Below are 14,713 nucleotides of genomic sequence, written 5' to 3' on the forward strand. Positions count from 1 at the left end.
TTGCTTTATGCTGCGACTGGAAAATGCTGGATTTCTTAGGAGCTTCCTGCAGAGAGCATGGCTCACACACACACACACACACACACACACGCACACACACATTCGGTTACATGCAATGAGTCACACATTCAGAGATGTGTGACTTAATTCTACCAAAACATACTGACAAGTCCTTGGAGAAATTCTTATGCGCTTAAATGATAATTGTTATTGTCCATGTGCTTTCTGATATTCTGAGATTTTGTGAGCTGCGGGAGAAAACAGTCCCTTTGAAATATTAGCTTTTTTTAAATTATTATTATTACATTTTTAGAAATGCAGTTTTCTACTTTGAGGCTCGATAAATAAATGAGTGATCTCACTTTGTATTATGTAGAACTGCTCAAAGTAGATAGTAATATTCACACTTGCCTGCATATTTAAGCAGGAAAGACTAGAAGTCCTTCATGCAGACATAATAACTGGTTACATATCAAGACTGTTGACTTTGATGATTGATGGCTATTACAGTTACATTTTAACTGAAGCTTAAATGACTTTCTAAATGTTAAGCTGTTCTTTTGTTCCCAGATTTATTGACAGTGTAGCTCCGGGTCAGTTAGAAGTGTACCGGTGCTGGAGAGTTTAGTAAAAAGAAGACGTGACAAATACTTCTGGTTGAACAGCAAACGTTGTTTGAGAACATTCAGATGTGGACAAAGATGTTGGCACCCCTGGTAGAAGATGGGTTTAAAATATGAACTATTTTCTTCTTTTACTGCTACAACAACTTTTCACAGGAAAATAAAATGTGGGTGCTTCTATTGAGTGGGTAAAAATAAAGTGAATCTGTTTTTTAAGTAGATTACTGTTCACACAATTAATGACACCCCTTTCCAGGCATGAAATTGTAATTGTAGTATTTACTGAAGTAATATTTTTATTTTTACCATCCTATTCAAGTTTAAAATAATTTCTAGGTAAGTTTATGACTTACATTTCAGAACTTTTTTTCCATCAATAAAGTGTTGATGACCATTAGATGCTATCACCATAGCAACCAGTTTGAGGAAGATACCACAGGCAAAAAGTTTTTTTTTTTTTGCCTTACCAAAACAAATGTAAATATTAAAAAAAGACTCTAAGTTGATCCTCTGGGTTTGGTCAGATTAACGCTACGCTTAAGCTTTTAGGCTACAACGCTCCAGGCTAGCTTCTGAGCTTCTGCCTCACAGACTCCTTCAGACTAGCTGCTTCTCAGTGAAACGTTGGAAGAGTTACTAGAGGGGCGCCTTTCCGAAGTTGGAGTTTCAGAAATAGCAGGATTTTCTTTGAAGAGAGAGAGGCCCAATTTCAAGGCGTTAAATTACAGAGTAAAATCTCTTCTGTCATATTTAATATTTGTAGCATTTTTGGAACAACTGAAGTTACCTTAACTGCTTGATTGTGCTATAAAATGGCACTATGTGCCTGGAAAACCCATAATACTGTCCCTTTAAAATAATAGCATTTGCTGATAAACAGAAAAGACGTCATTAGGTCTAATGATCCATAACGTTTTGCCAAATCAACACAGAAGTTGTTCAGTGTGAGATTCTGCTATATGCTGTGGAAGTTTTATTTACTTTATCATATGTTTTCTTTTTTTTTTTTTTTTTTATCTTTACCTGGGGTGCCAGTGAATTTGTCTGGGTCTGTATGGGATCAGTTATCTCCAGTAATAACAATGAAGCCACAGAAAGTATTTAGTGGAGAAGTGTTTAGTTTCAATCAGCGCAGCAGAGTGAGAAATGTTGCCGTTAAACCCGAGGGACTTGTGTGTTATTCTGCTGGACTGGAATCCTTCAGATCTGCCCTGAGTTTAGATCTTAGAGGTAGTGTGTGAACCGAGCTTTACTCAGCTCTCCCTCCCCCTCTTCCCTTCCTCCTCCTCCTCCTCCTCCTGTTGTCATCTCTCATCCCTATTTGCTTGATCTTGCCCCCATTACTTCTCTCCCCCACTGCAACAAAATCTACTCCCCTTTTTGTTCCCCCACCCTCCTCTCCCAGGGGCCATGTTGCACACTTAGGGGATGATGAGGATGAGGATGATGATGGTGCAGATGATGATGAAACTCACACTCAGTAAGTTCCCGCTCAGTCTCAGAAACTGGAAGCCTTTCTCTCCTTGTCTCCACATCTTTTTCTCCTCGCAAATGCTAAAAGATGAGTTTGAGAGAGAAGCGAGGAGGAAGGCTTCTCGTCTTCTCCACAGTTTCATCCACGCGTCTCCATGCAGCACGAACCACCATCATGCCACCTGTGTGTGTGTGTGTGTGTGTGTGTTTTCTTCACACTGCATCTGCTGTCTGATGTGAAGTTTTAAAGCTACTAACAGTTACTGTGAAGGCCTCTAATGCACTGAATCAGAAGTATGTTTTAAAAACAGATATTCATCTCGTCAGGGTTTTCGACATTTTATCATAACAAGCACAAATTTCATTGCATTTTAATTGGACCTTATGTAAAAGAACAGTGTGATAATGCATAATTGTGAAATAGAAAACGTATTATGTATGGTTTTAAACTGTTTTACAAATAAAAATATGAAAGCACTTGTATTCAGGCCATTTTGTATTACGTCCAAAAAAATGTACCCAGTATAAATTAGTGAATAAAGTCCACCTGTTTGTATCTAAACCTCAATATAAAGTTGCTCTGTGAGAACCTGGGCAGTTTGTTAGAGATTATTACTGAATGAAAAGCACAATGAAGACCAAGACACCCAACAAATGGGTCTGGGTGAAGGTTGCAGAGACATTTAAAACGGTGGAGGGCACATTTAGCTAATGCTAAAGTTGAGAGCTAATTTATTTTATTTTCTTTGAGTAGCTTCTACGTAGTTCTATATATAACTGAAGAAAAGATATTATTGTATAACAGCAAACCTAAAACAGGTACTTCTCACATTGTTCGCCCGTGATGAGATTCAGCAAATCACTTGCGTTTTTTTTTTTCTCCGTAAAATTGACTGTTGTATTGTGGGTATTGTGACTGACACCCTACTGTGGTCAGTTAGGCAAAATTAGCAACACTCTACAACTATAAAACTGAAACCCTGAGTCAAATGTCTGTTCCAAAAAAAATATAAAAAATTACTTCCTTAATAATAAATTTGATTCTGTTGAGGGAGATTTGTTACAGTTCATGTTGTCATTACTACACGGTAGGTAGCAACATCGCTAAAACCAGCTGTGTAGCATTAACTTCCACTAAATACTGTGTTGATGTAATGCTTAAGCATTAGGAGAACTAATGATTAGCGATTTAGCGTTAGCGCAGCTAACATTTTAGCCGATACCTACCGCTGGTGTTGGGGTATAAATCAATATCCCAAACACAGAACGCTGTTCAATCCTTCATCTATTCTGACAATGTAAAGACAAAAACACAAATGTAAACCTACCAAGACATGAATTTTCTCCTTAAATGATTAGCAAGGAGAAAGCTTTTTTCAGAGGAACCAAGAGGTTCAGTGTGCAGAGGTCAGCTGTTGACATTTTATCGAAGAATAGCAAGAGAAAATACTCTTTTTCACAATCTGTTGAATGTAAAAAGCTGGCAGAGACAAACCCCAAAAGACTTGCGAGTGTAATTGCACTGAAAGGTTTTTCTACTCACCATTGAATCAGGTCAGCTGAATAGAAATGCAAATTTTTCAACTAAATGTTGAAAACCACAAATATATTCTCTTCTATTTTGCAGTTCTGCTTTATTTTCCCCCCTTTTTTATTTGTTGTAACCTAGAATCCCAATAAAATTCACTGAAGTTTGTGGCAGTAAGTTTCACAGAATCACTTTTTTATTTTATTTTGCAAAGTCACTGTAATTTCTGTAGTAGCATTAAAGTTTCACTCAAAGAAACATCAGACATTAGTTCAGTTTCATTTCTTTCATAGATGGTCCTTGCAAAGTTTTCTTCTTGCTTGCATCACCATCTGTGTGACTCCTTGCTCCGTCTGTGTGTGTGTTTACTCAAACTAACGTCTGTCTCCTCCTCCTCCTACAGTAAAAAAAAAAAACTAAAGTAGATCTTCTATTTTTGCGTCAGACCCAAAGTACTGTGGCAGGCCAAAGTGTTCCTTGTCAACAATATTGTCCACCATGTTTAGAAATGGATACTTTGCCTTTTGCACGTTGTTGGATTTTAGGTGGTAACAAAGCACTCACACAGTGAGCTGAAAAATACAAAGGACATGAAGAACATGAAGCTGGAGTCATTGAATTGCTGTGTTCATGGTGGGGCATGTTGGCTCTGATTTGTCTTTTTAAAGACCTCTGCTCATTTTTTTTTTTAGGGGGGCAGGAGGGTAAGATATTGCATGTTTGGAAAATTATCCCCTCTGGTTTTGGATGCTGTGCAACTGGAAAGACGTTTGCTCATAATATCTTTACTTTCGGATATTTGTGACGTGTAACCAAGGCGACAAGGTGTTGTTTTCATTACTGGAGGCGGCAGATAAGCATCTCAAAAGTTCAAATTACACCTAAACTATGATCTCTAATCCTGGAGGAGTTGGGAAAAGAGGGTTTATGGATGCAGAGCAGGACGAAAGAACAGCGAGTGGAAGAGGAATCTCTTTCATCAATTGTAATAGGCAGATATCATATCCCAGAATCTTTTTCCTGCCCAGCTCTCTACCCATGCATAGAGATTTAAAGAGGAGCAGCGAAAGGAAATGAGGTGGATTAACAGAGTCCTCTCCAACAACTGACGGTGGCGTGTTGGACATGTTACTGTGCAACATCAAGTATTTTTGGTTTGAATTGAACAAATGGGGCGTGGGATGCAACTGCACAGCATTCAACTTCCATTTGGTTCAATTTTCTTCACAAAAGAATCAGAAATATGTGGTCAGGTCAGGCCATCTATATGGACAGATTCAAATTTAGTTACCTGCATTCCAAGACACTGAAGTCAACCATTATGCCAATTAGCAGCAGAACCAGGCTTGCACTTTTTATGTTAAAGAATGGGTAAAAGTAACTGGCAGTAGGAGCTACTTTGGTGGTTTCATTTATGGAAGAAACACAACTAAACAAAATAAAACAAAAAAATCAAAAAGAAAAGGAGAATCTGACTCAGTAGTAGCATCCATAGCATGAAAACAAAGTATATTTGGGCAGCAGTAGCTCCACCCAAAAGGGTTAAACATACTAAGTGCATCATTTGTAGAGCGAGAACACAATGTTATTGGCAGGAGTACTTGAGCTGATGCCCCTCTCCTTTATATGAGCACATGCATAAAATGTGTGCCGGCTGTTATCCTCATGCTAGCTGACCCCATCCAAATACTTTCGCTGGTTGAAATACAGAACAAGTTGCCGTGCGCCATCGTCAACATATTGTCTCCATCAGATTCTGCTGATCAAAGCAGATTAACTGAGCGATGGAGGTTTATAAAGTGCAACTGCATCAGAGTTGTCGTGTTTTCACACATGTGGGAGTAAATGACTCCTAATGCGTTTGTTACTCTAGGAGCTTCTTGGACCTGTCTCAATTGACCGTGTGTTGCACTCCAGTTGTTTCGGCTTTGAGCTCTGTAAACACGTCAGTAGATCTCGGAGGAGCAGCTCCTGAAATATTCAATACCAAACGTGTTTGTACGTGTAAAACATCTCAGCAGTTTTCGTGTGATAACGGCATTTTGTTTGTTTGTTTGTTTCCTGTCTTGTGTATTTTTTTTTTCATTTCATTCACTGATACCTTCAATGATGATTTCTGGCCTTCTGTGTCGCTCATTATTCATTAACACGTGTCTCTTTTCGGCATGGCCTGTCATGAGTCTCACTGTATGATAGCAACGAGTAAAAGTGTCGCAGTTTGTTATGTATCACAATATTAACACTGATGTTAAAAATAAAAATGCTTAACGTGAGCTAGTTATTTTTTATTTAAGGCAGAAAAGCAACAATTATTTTAACAACTGACTACTTTATTTATCTGCCTCATCGGGTAGCCAGCCTGCAACAGACAGGACTCTCATAGCTTGCTAATTCTAGTTTGAAACAGTATTAGCTTTTAAGGAAGTGTAGCTCTACGCTCCATAGAGCCAGGAAAAACCATATGGCTCTTTAAATTAAAAGGTCTTTAAGCCACAAAACATAGTTATGCACCTTTAAAAGTCTTGAAAATTATGGACTTTGATTTCAGTCTAAAATAAGTGCATGGAACAATATCTCATTGTCTAAAAATGGTTTTCTTCCTTCCCTTTTCTTTGCTATATCTTTCCATCCTTTCATGTCCTCCTTTTGTTTCCTTACTTGTGTTCTTTGTGAACGTCTTTTTTTCTTTCTTGTCGGTACTTCACCTCTACAAGTCAAACATTTTGAAGGCACCAAGTTTTGCTACACTTTTTCAGTAAAGTCACAGATTCTACGACACGTCACCTAGATTCTAAGAATAAAAAATTTATACTAGAAACAATAAAAATAGCAACAAAAGCAAAGGCAAGCAGAGAAAGGGGTGCACCGATAAATTGCTACATGTGAAACAGATCTTATCTATAGCTTGTTTCCATGCAATTGTGCAAATTTTGAGTGAACGTCTATAATGTTGCAAAAAATAATAATTTAGCCATGTTTCCATCTACTGGTTTGGGGTGAATCAACTAGGCTACACAACGTAATTCTGTCAGATATTGATGCTACATATGGCTGTAATTAAGCAAGATATAGAGGGTTTTGGGTTTTTTTACTACATATCTAAGAAGAATGGAGAGGGTTCTTCCTCAGAGCACATTTACTGTTCTTCAGAAAAGCCAAAAACCACCTTAAGCAAGCATAAAAAACTTTTTTTTTTTTTTTTTGTGAGACTGAGGAAGTTTGCTGTTTTCATCCCCCTATTCTGATGTGATACCTCAAAGTATGCATCAAGAAACATCCTCCATTGCTCTGCAGTGACAGAGGGCTGGCTGAGCGCACTTCCAGCTGGTCGCTTTTCCAGGTGCTCAGTTAACAGTAGTCATCCCGGTGTTTCAACTTAGCAACTTTTCAGACCAAAAATAAAATATAAAATACATTGTCATCAGCCAATACTGGGCTACTTAGTGATCTATCATTGTCTAAAAATCTGCAATCGGTGCACCTGAGTTACATGGTCAAAATGTGATGCAGACTAAATACTAAAATTAGCCAAATACTTTTGGCTAATTGTATTCTATGGCTATAGAAATTAAACCACAATGTGTAGAAATAGGGAGCAGGTTTAAATTGCCCTTTATGACCAATGCAGTGAACCTTTTTTTTAAAAAAAAAAAAAAAAGAAAATCTCTCACTACTAATTCTCACAAATATGGTTTTCAGTCAGTGTTGCTTGTACTAAAAAGCCATCTTTTCATTCCCCAGCAAATCAAGCACTATCAAGAGGCCAAAGGAGCCACCCCCACTCCCTCCGAAGGTAGGAGCACTTGTAATTTTCAATCCGTTTGTAACTGAATATATAGGAGAAGAAAAGAAAATCCAACTTCTCTTTATTTGCTCCCAGCCTAAGTCTCTCAGCTCCTCCCAGCACCAGCCTCAACACAAAAACGATGATGGCCAATCGCACAATGACGACGACGCCGGAGGGGGAACCATCAAACGGTGCCTGGCCACAGAGACGCCGAGCCCCGCCAAGGCGTCCACCAGCGTCCCCCCGCGACCCCCGCCCCCGAAGCTGCCACCCCACCGCCGCAGCAGCCTAGGTAACGACAGCCCGCAGCGCAAAGACGTGGAAAGCACTGCCCCAGAGGATGATGATGATGGGAGCTTTAGGCATTTCTGGGAGTGGCTCCACACGCCTCACACAGAGGAGGAGCTGGAGGAGGCGTGGGAGGTGCTGAAGGAGGTGAAAGAGGAGCAGGAAAAGGAAGAGAGTAAGAGCAGCTGATTGGTAGATGGGTAGTGTCCACAGACCCTATTGTTCCCTTCAGTTTTTTTTTGTTTGTTTTTTTTTGTGGTCTCCCATTAGCCAGTTCTTGTTCTTGTAGACTAACTGATGTATCTGTTCCATGAGCCCATTAACAGCAACGCTTTTTAAGTTTTACTTTATCCTTTTCTTTAAAGTTCCTTCTCTTCATCAGCTCCTGCTCCGTATTACTGTTTGTCTTTTCTGAAGTCTAATTATTTTTCCTTTTTTGTTTTTTAATCCAGTAAGTCAAAAGCTACTACCGCTTTCCCTCGCTCTCTAGGAGGAAGAAGTCACAGTTCAATAATCAGTCAGATGATCAGATGATGAAACTAAGAATTCAGTTGATGCTCATATTTTACAGCAAAATAAGGAGAGAAAATAGTTTGCAGAGCAATATCCAGGGTCTGAATTTCAGAAGGGTTTGTTGTGATGCATGTCTGAGATGTTTCTCCTATATGGTGTGTTTTAGCCCCAGGCTGTCAGAGTCAGAATCAGAATGCTTAATGCTTTCTTCCAGCATAAAAAGTATTGCTAGTATCAAATCTGAAAAACATGTTTATTCTCACAAATTTGCTTAGTTTGACATAGTCAGCAAAATGCTATTTTAGTTGTTCGATCATGTTGGTTGTCTTGAGCGCCGGTTGTTTTTTCTTCTTTGTTTCCTGCGCCTTGCGGTGTGTTTGCCTTTAATTGTTTCACATCAGAACCTCAAAAGTTACTGGAGCCCCGTTTGCCACAAACCATGTACAGCAGAAAGAGGAAACTCTTGGAAGAACTGATGAAATAAGACCAGAATTTAATTTTTTGGGTACTTAGAGACGGCAAAAGACCTAAAATTGGTGTGAAGATTCATTGCCCAACAGGACAGTGACCCCACTCTAACTGCAATAGAGTGGTTTGGATCAAAAGATACTCACCTAAATCCCTCAAGAAATTTTTGGCAGCGCTTTAGAATGAATATTCACTGATACTCACCATCCAGTCTGACTGAGCATGAGCTATTTCGCAACAAATGGGCAAAAAAATTAAGCCAGTCAAAGTAAACCTCAGAAGTCTTTGAGGCTGAATGTCAGCTGAAGATTGTTCTACAAAGCTTTCACTGGAGAAGATTGAACACAAATTCACTTTTTTCTTTTTTTAAAGATTTTTATTCTTCTTTGTTTGCATCACTTTGTGTTGCGCTGTCAGATAAAATCTCAACAAAATCGCACATCCTTACAAAGTCTTAACTTCAACTGAAATTAGGGCCTTGAAATATCTTAAATCCGTTAATTTTGTTGTGGCAGAACTATTTAATCTATGTAGTTTGTTTTTCTGGTAGGACAGAAGCTTCCCCCTGACGTTTCTGTCAGCTTGAGTCGCACTCAGACATCCTTATTATGTTCTGACTCAGTTTAGGCTACCGTTAACTAACTGCTAATATACCCTTGCTAGCGAGATAGCTATTTTGCGTCTATCATTGGTTAGTAAGTTGGCTGGACAACATTTGTTTTTTCATTGACCAACCCTTACGATATGTACATTCTATGCAAAAAAACTTGGCACTATAATAAAAAATACACAGTTGCTTTTGGACTTTTCTGTCATGATGAAAGTCTTATATTTCATTTGTTGTTGTCTTAAAAAGTCTTAAATTTGAGTTGTTGAAACCTTTGTCAAGTATGTGGCAATATTAAAAACTGTCAAGGGGCCATAAATACTTTTACATGGCACCGTGATTTCCTCTGACAGGTCAAACCTTCCTTGTGTTTTCTTCCTTAAGCACGATTGTGTGGCTTTCTGTGTCTGTGGATGGGGTTGCCGGGCTGACAGGACCGGGTAAAAACAAGGGTTTGGTCACGACTCGCGGATTCCTTCTCACCATCGAGATATTGGACTCATTTCACACAAACTTTCCAAACGTTCCAAAAATGACTTTCCAGAAGAACAGCAGAGGAGGAGATAATCACTGTTTTCTGGAGGTCTGTCTGTGTCTGAGCAGCACATTGTCGCAACAGAAATAACTTCACAAACAAGTGCTGCGGATAGGATTCAGAATTTTTTGACGTTAGCCTCAGTCGCTCCGCTCGCCCTTGCTGATTTATTTCCGCCCCGTTAACGCAGTGCTGACAACACTTGAACCACACCCACTCGGCGGATCAGAGGTCTTTTGTCTTTTCATGCCACTGGTGCAGCTTGTAATGCAGCTTCTAATGCATCGTCTTGTGTGCGCAGAGGTTGTTTTGTCAGCTGCTGTCTAAGCGGTAAGCAGTTGGCGCATTCACACCCTTCATTGCTCATGCATTATATTTGACTCTGTATTCTTCCTGCTAGTCTCCTCCCCACTCTCTGCTCCCGAGTTGTTTTGCCTGTATAATTCCTCTCTGTCTCCAGCACCTCAGGTTAAATTGTTTGCATTATAACCAATAAATATCTCTGAAACCTCTCAGCCGCACACCCACTCAGCCGCCGTGTCGCTGGTGTTGTTGTTTTAGGTAATGGACTGAACTCTCCCCATAACGGTGAGAGGGAAAGTCCTGGAGAGAGGCAGTCCACCATGCCCCCTAGCGTCCCCGTACGGAAAGACAAGAAGGATGTTCCCGTAAGTGAACGTTCTACTGGAGTTCCAGATTGGATATTAAACACAAATATTTTTGTATTGAACTGTTTGTTGAAATAAGCACACTGCTAAAAGTTTCTTTCCTTATCTGTGCCTTAGAAGCCCATCAGTAACGGTCTTCCTCCAACACCTAAAGTCCATGTAAGTTTCCGTGTCTTTTGTGATCACAATGGACAGAATACCCACAATTCAGGGTTTTCCAAGCAAGTAAAATCATTTTGTGGAACCAATATAACAGTTAGTTTTATTGGTTTTTAGTAGTTTGTCTTTTAAGAAAATGGATGGACTGTACTGTTTTCCAAGCAGTCAAACAAAGATCATAACAATAATTGCATACGTAACAGTCTGAAGAACAAAACGCAGTCTGGAAAAGGATGAAATTTAATATTAATATTTTCCATGTCTGGATATATGCTAGAAAATTAAAAAATGTTGGTATTTCTAGACCAGGAGTCTATAACCTTTACCATCAAAAGAGCCATTTTCCCCAAGTCCAGCTAAATAAAACAACAAGTGTTGCATGACCTCTTAAAAAAAGGCATGTAATATTTAATATGTCGCTCCTACTACAGGAAATTTAACATTTTTAAATGTTAAATTTAAAAATGTAAAATTTTAAACAGGATAATGTTTAAATTTTAAAAAATGTAAAAAAATATATATATATTTTAAAAAATATATATTTTTTTATTTTTATTAAATAAACCACCATTTTATTTAATTTTTTCCAGCTGTATAATGCAGAAAGCCATAAAACTTCAGCTAAAAGAAGACAAATCCATTTTCTTCTGAGGGATTTTTATATATGTGAAAAAGTACACTAGGTGTTTTCCACCTAGTGCCAAGAAAATTACATATAGAAATGTTATTGGTACCTTGAAATTCAATATTTATTTATTCAATATTTTCACTGCATTTATCTCACATTTTTTATAGATTTGGTATTTAATGGCATCCCTCTCTAGAAACATCTTCCGTAAACTCCTGGCGAACTTCTATACTTATAGTGAATGAATGGATAAAAGATGGATTACAATGACAACAGAAGAAGGTCAGGCCAGTAAAGAATAAAGTTATAGGTCGTGTTTCCTGTTTACAGATGGGCGCCTGTTTCTCCAAGGTGTTCAATGGCTGTCCTCTGAAGATCCACTGTGCCACGTCCTGGATCAACCCCGACACTAGAGGTAACCAAAAGGAAAACCCATCTGGGTTCAGAGCAATAAATCTCTTTCTCCTTTTACTTTAGTTTGTCAAATCTAAGCGTTTTTTTTTTTTTTCTGTTTCTGGGCTTCAGATCAGTATTTGATATTCGGAGCTGAGGAGGGAATCTACACGTTAAACCTTAATGAGCTTCATGAGACGACGATGGAGCAGGTCAGACACAACATGATAAATGCAAAACACCATTTCTTAAGTATTCATCTATGTGCTTAACTGGGATTTTATGTGACCAATAAGTGGAGGAAAAAGTACCAAAAAAAATTCAACATTTATGATTATGCATGAGTCGAATTCTTGCTGAGTAGAGAAACACAAGCAATTGTAAAACTACCCCAACTAGAACATTGTTACTTAACCAATTATTTTCCTGTAGTTATTGCTATAAATGAAGTATTTTTGTTTGTTTGTAGCTCTTCCCTCGGAGGTGTACATGGTTGTATGTCATGAACAGTTGTCTTCTTTCTATATCTGGTGAGTTAAGAAGCTCATTTATATTTAACAGACGACTAATGTCGTATCCGTTTCGCATTCCACGTTCAATTTTTCAGATTTCTCCCTCTAAAATGACCCGGTGTGTGTAATGAATAATGTCGCACTGCAGGAAAAGCCTCCCAGCTGTACTCCCACAGTCTGTCTGGACTCTTTGAACAGGCCAGACAGCTGCAGAAGCTACCAGTAGCCATTCCCACACACAAACTCCCTGATAAGATTATCCCAAGGTAACGTCACAGTCAGGAAGTCCAACCTGTTAATTATTTACTGTCTCCATTTTCTTTTTAGCCATTTTATTGACTTGTTGACTTGAAGTTAAATAAGTTAAATAACAACAACAAACGCAGCCAATTTAGAAGAAAGTTTTTGTACATTTGCCTCAGGTTAATAAGCCTGTTTTGGTGAGTAATGTCTGCTTGTGCCTATTTGTAGGAAGTTTGCCGTTTCCAATAAGATTCCAGACACTAAAGGATGCCAAAAGTGTTGTGTGGGTAAGCATCTGTCAAACCGTTCATTTTACAACTCTAGTGTACAATATTTAAAAAAAAAAAAAAAAAAAAAAGAATCATAATGAAATTTTTAATTTATTAAGTTTCCAAATATTCAGGAAATGGTAACATCAAACCAAAGGTTGTAAAGAAGACATGTGAGTGATGATGTGTGTCATTTCCCGCTAGTCCGGAACCCGTACACCGGCCATAAATACCTGTGTGGAGCCTTCCAGTCCAGTGTCATGCTGCTGGAGTGGGTGGAGTCCATGCAGAAGTTCATGCTCATCAAGGTCAGCCCCAAACTGCTCTACATTATGTCGAGCTCTTTCTTTGTCTTATAGATAAGCAAAACATAATTTACTTGACTTATTCACATAAAACACAAACACATTTTGTAAATATATAAGATGGGGCGGGGGGAACTACCCTGATTATGATCTTCATAGCACAGTACAGCTTCTGAACTGCAAACAACAACTTCTAGGTCTTTCCTAAATGCTCCTTTTTCTCAAAAAAAAAATATTGTAAGCATTTTAGATTACCTTTTTTTGTTGTTGTTGTTGAGAGGAGAAAAATATAAAAGTAAATTTTCATTCCACCTAATTCAGAGCCCTAAACGACTTCCTAATCAGGGTGTCTGCGCGATGTTAAAAAGTCTTAAATTTCTGTATTTAAAATTAAGGCCTTAAAATGTCTTTAAACATTTTTAAAAGAAGTTTGCCTTAAGTACATTAACCACAAGTCTTACATTTTGTCTTGGCATGACTATTTAAACCTACATATTCTGTTTGGGGTTTTTTTCTGTCAGGCAAAAGTTTGAGTCCTGCTCAGACATCCTCATTGTATTAAGTGACTTGAGATGGCTAGCTAATATACTAATACTAATATACCCTTGCTAGCTAGTTGCCTAGCTTTTTTACATCTATCAAGTCCAAATTTATCGTCAGTTTACTGTACATTTCTGTGGAATCATAGGTCTTAAATTCCATTCATAATTATCTTAAAAAGTCTTAAATTTGAGTTTCTTTGAAATCACAAAAAATATGGAATTTATTTTTAGATCTGATTGCGTTTAGAAAACACATTTTTCCAGTCTTTTTGGCCCTACTTCTGTTTTGTAAAGGACAAAAATCTAAAGATGTCTGATAAATCCAATGCTTTTGTATCTGAACTGGCTACTTTGTCTTTAATTGGCCACATTACATAATGATTTTAACCATTGGTTTGTTTGACCTATCGTTGAAAATGTTCTTGACCTACTGATTGCACTCACTAAAAATAATTTTAAGGAAACTACTAACTGCCCATTTAACAGTTTTGGTGGGAGGTGGGGGTTTAGCTTGAAACTTTGAACTTGGATTGAACCACTAGGTGCCTACCAAGACACTAAGATTTCCATTTCTTTATTTTATAACAAGCCAAACAAAAGCAGTAATACTCAAAAACTGCTAGATTATATTTTGTCAAATGTGCACAATCTGGAAATTCAAGTCTTTTAAAAATATGACATTTGAAGATGAAGCATATGCAGGACTTATCCCTGACTTAACAAATATAATCTGCTATCTGACAGTTTCACATCCCCCATATTTCTAATTCCTTTTTCCTCTGCAGAACATCGATTTCCCGTTGCCGTGTCCGTTGGAAGTCTTTGAGATGCTGGTGGTCCCGGAGCACGTGTACCCTCTGATCTGCGTAGCGGTCAGCAAAGGAACCGAACTCAACCAGGTGGTCCGGTTCGGCACCGTCAACCCCAATGCTACCTCCTCCTGGTTCACAGAAGCAGGTCAGAGCGGCGTGGCTCTTTTTGGGGGCTTTTTTTTTTTTTGGAATCAAAACTAAACCCGGTCCTGATGTTTTTCTTTGCAGACATGCCGCAGACATGTGTGATCCACGTCACGCAGCTGGAGCGAGACACTATTCTGGTCTGCCTAGACAGTGAGAAACACGACTTCTACTCATATCAGCGTTTACATTTTTAGACCAAATGAAAACATATTT

General features: G+C 38.4%; 1 protein-coding gene across 10 annotated transcripts in view; it reads left to right on the forward strand.

The window, feature by feature from the left end:
* The window catches only part of LOC122842434 (mitogen-activated protein kinase kinase kinase kinase 3-like), a 52,638-nt gene that overhangs the window by 31,050 nt on the left and 6,875 nt on the right, over positions 1-14,713 (forward strand). For 3 of the 10 annotated variants that reach the window (XM_044136287.1, XM_044136288.1, XM_044136289.1), the window contains 13 exons: positions 2,029-2,103; positions 7,366-7,417; positions 7,505-7,874; positions 10,384-10,490; positions 10,608-10,649; positions 11,608-11,692; positions 11,803-11,882; positions 12,140-12,200; positions 12,331-12,448; positions 12,654-12,712; positions 12,899-13,002; positions 14,327-14,498; positions 14,582-14,650. In XM_044136287.1, coding sequence (XP_043992222.1) covers positions 2,029-2,103; positions 7,366-7,417; positions 7,505-7,874; positions 10,384-10,490; positions 10,608-10,649; positions 11,608-11,692; positions 11,803-11,882; positions 12,140-12,200; positions 12,331-12,448; positions 12,654-12,712; positions 12,899-13,002; positions 14,327-14,498; positions 14,582-14,650 — 1,394 coding nt within the window. The remainder of the gene's footprint in view (positions 1-2,028; positions 2,104-7,365; positions 7,418-7,504; positions 7,875-10,383; positions 10,491-10,607; positions 10,650-11,607; positions 11,693-11,802; positions 11,883-12,139; positions 12,201-12,330; positions 12,449-12,653; positions 12,713-12,898; positions 13,003-14,326; positions 14,499-14,581; positions 14,651-14,713) is intronic. The other 7 variants (XM_044136292.1, XM_044136294.1, XM_044136296.1 and 4 more) reach the window with 3 other exon arrangements.

The sequence above is a fragment of the Gambusia affinis genome, linkage group LG13, assembly GCF_019740435.1.
Source record: "Gambusia affinis linkage group LG13, SWU_Gaff_1.0, whole genome shotgun sequence".
NCBI lineage: Eukaryota > Metazoa > Chordata > Actinopteri > Cyprinodontiformes > Poeciliidae > Gambusia > Gambusia affinis.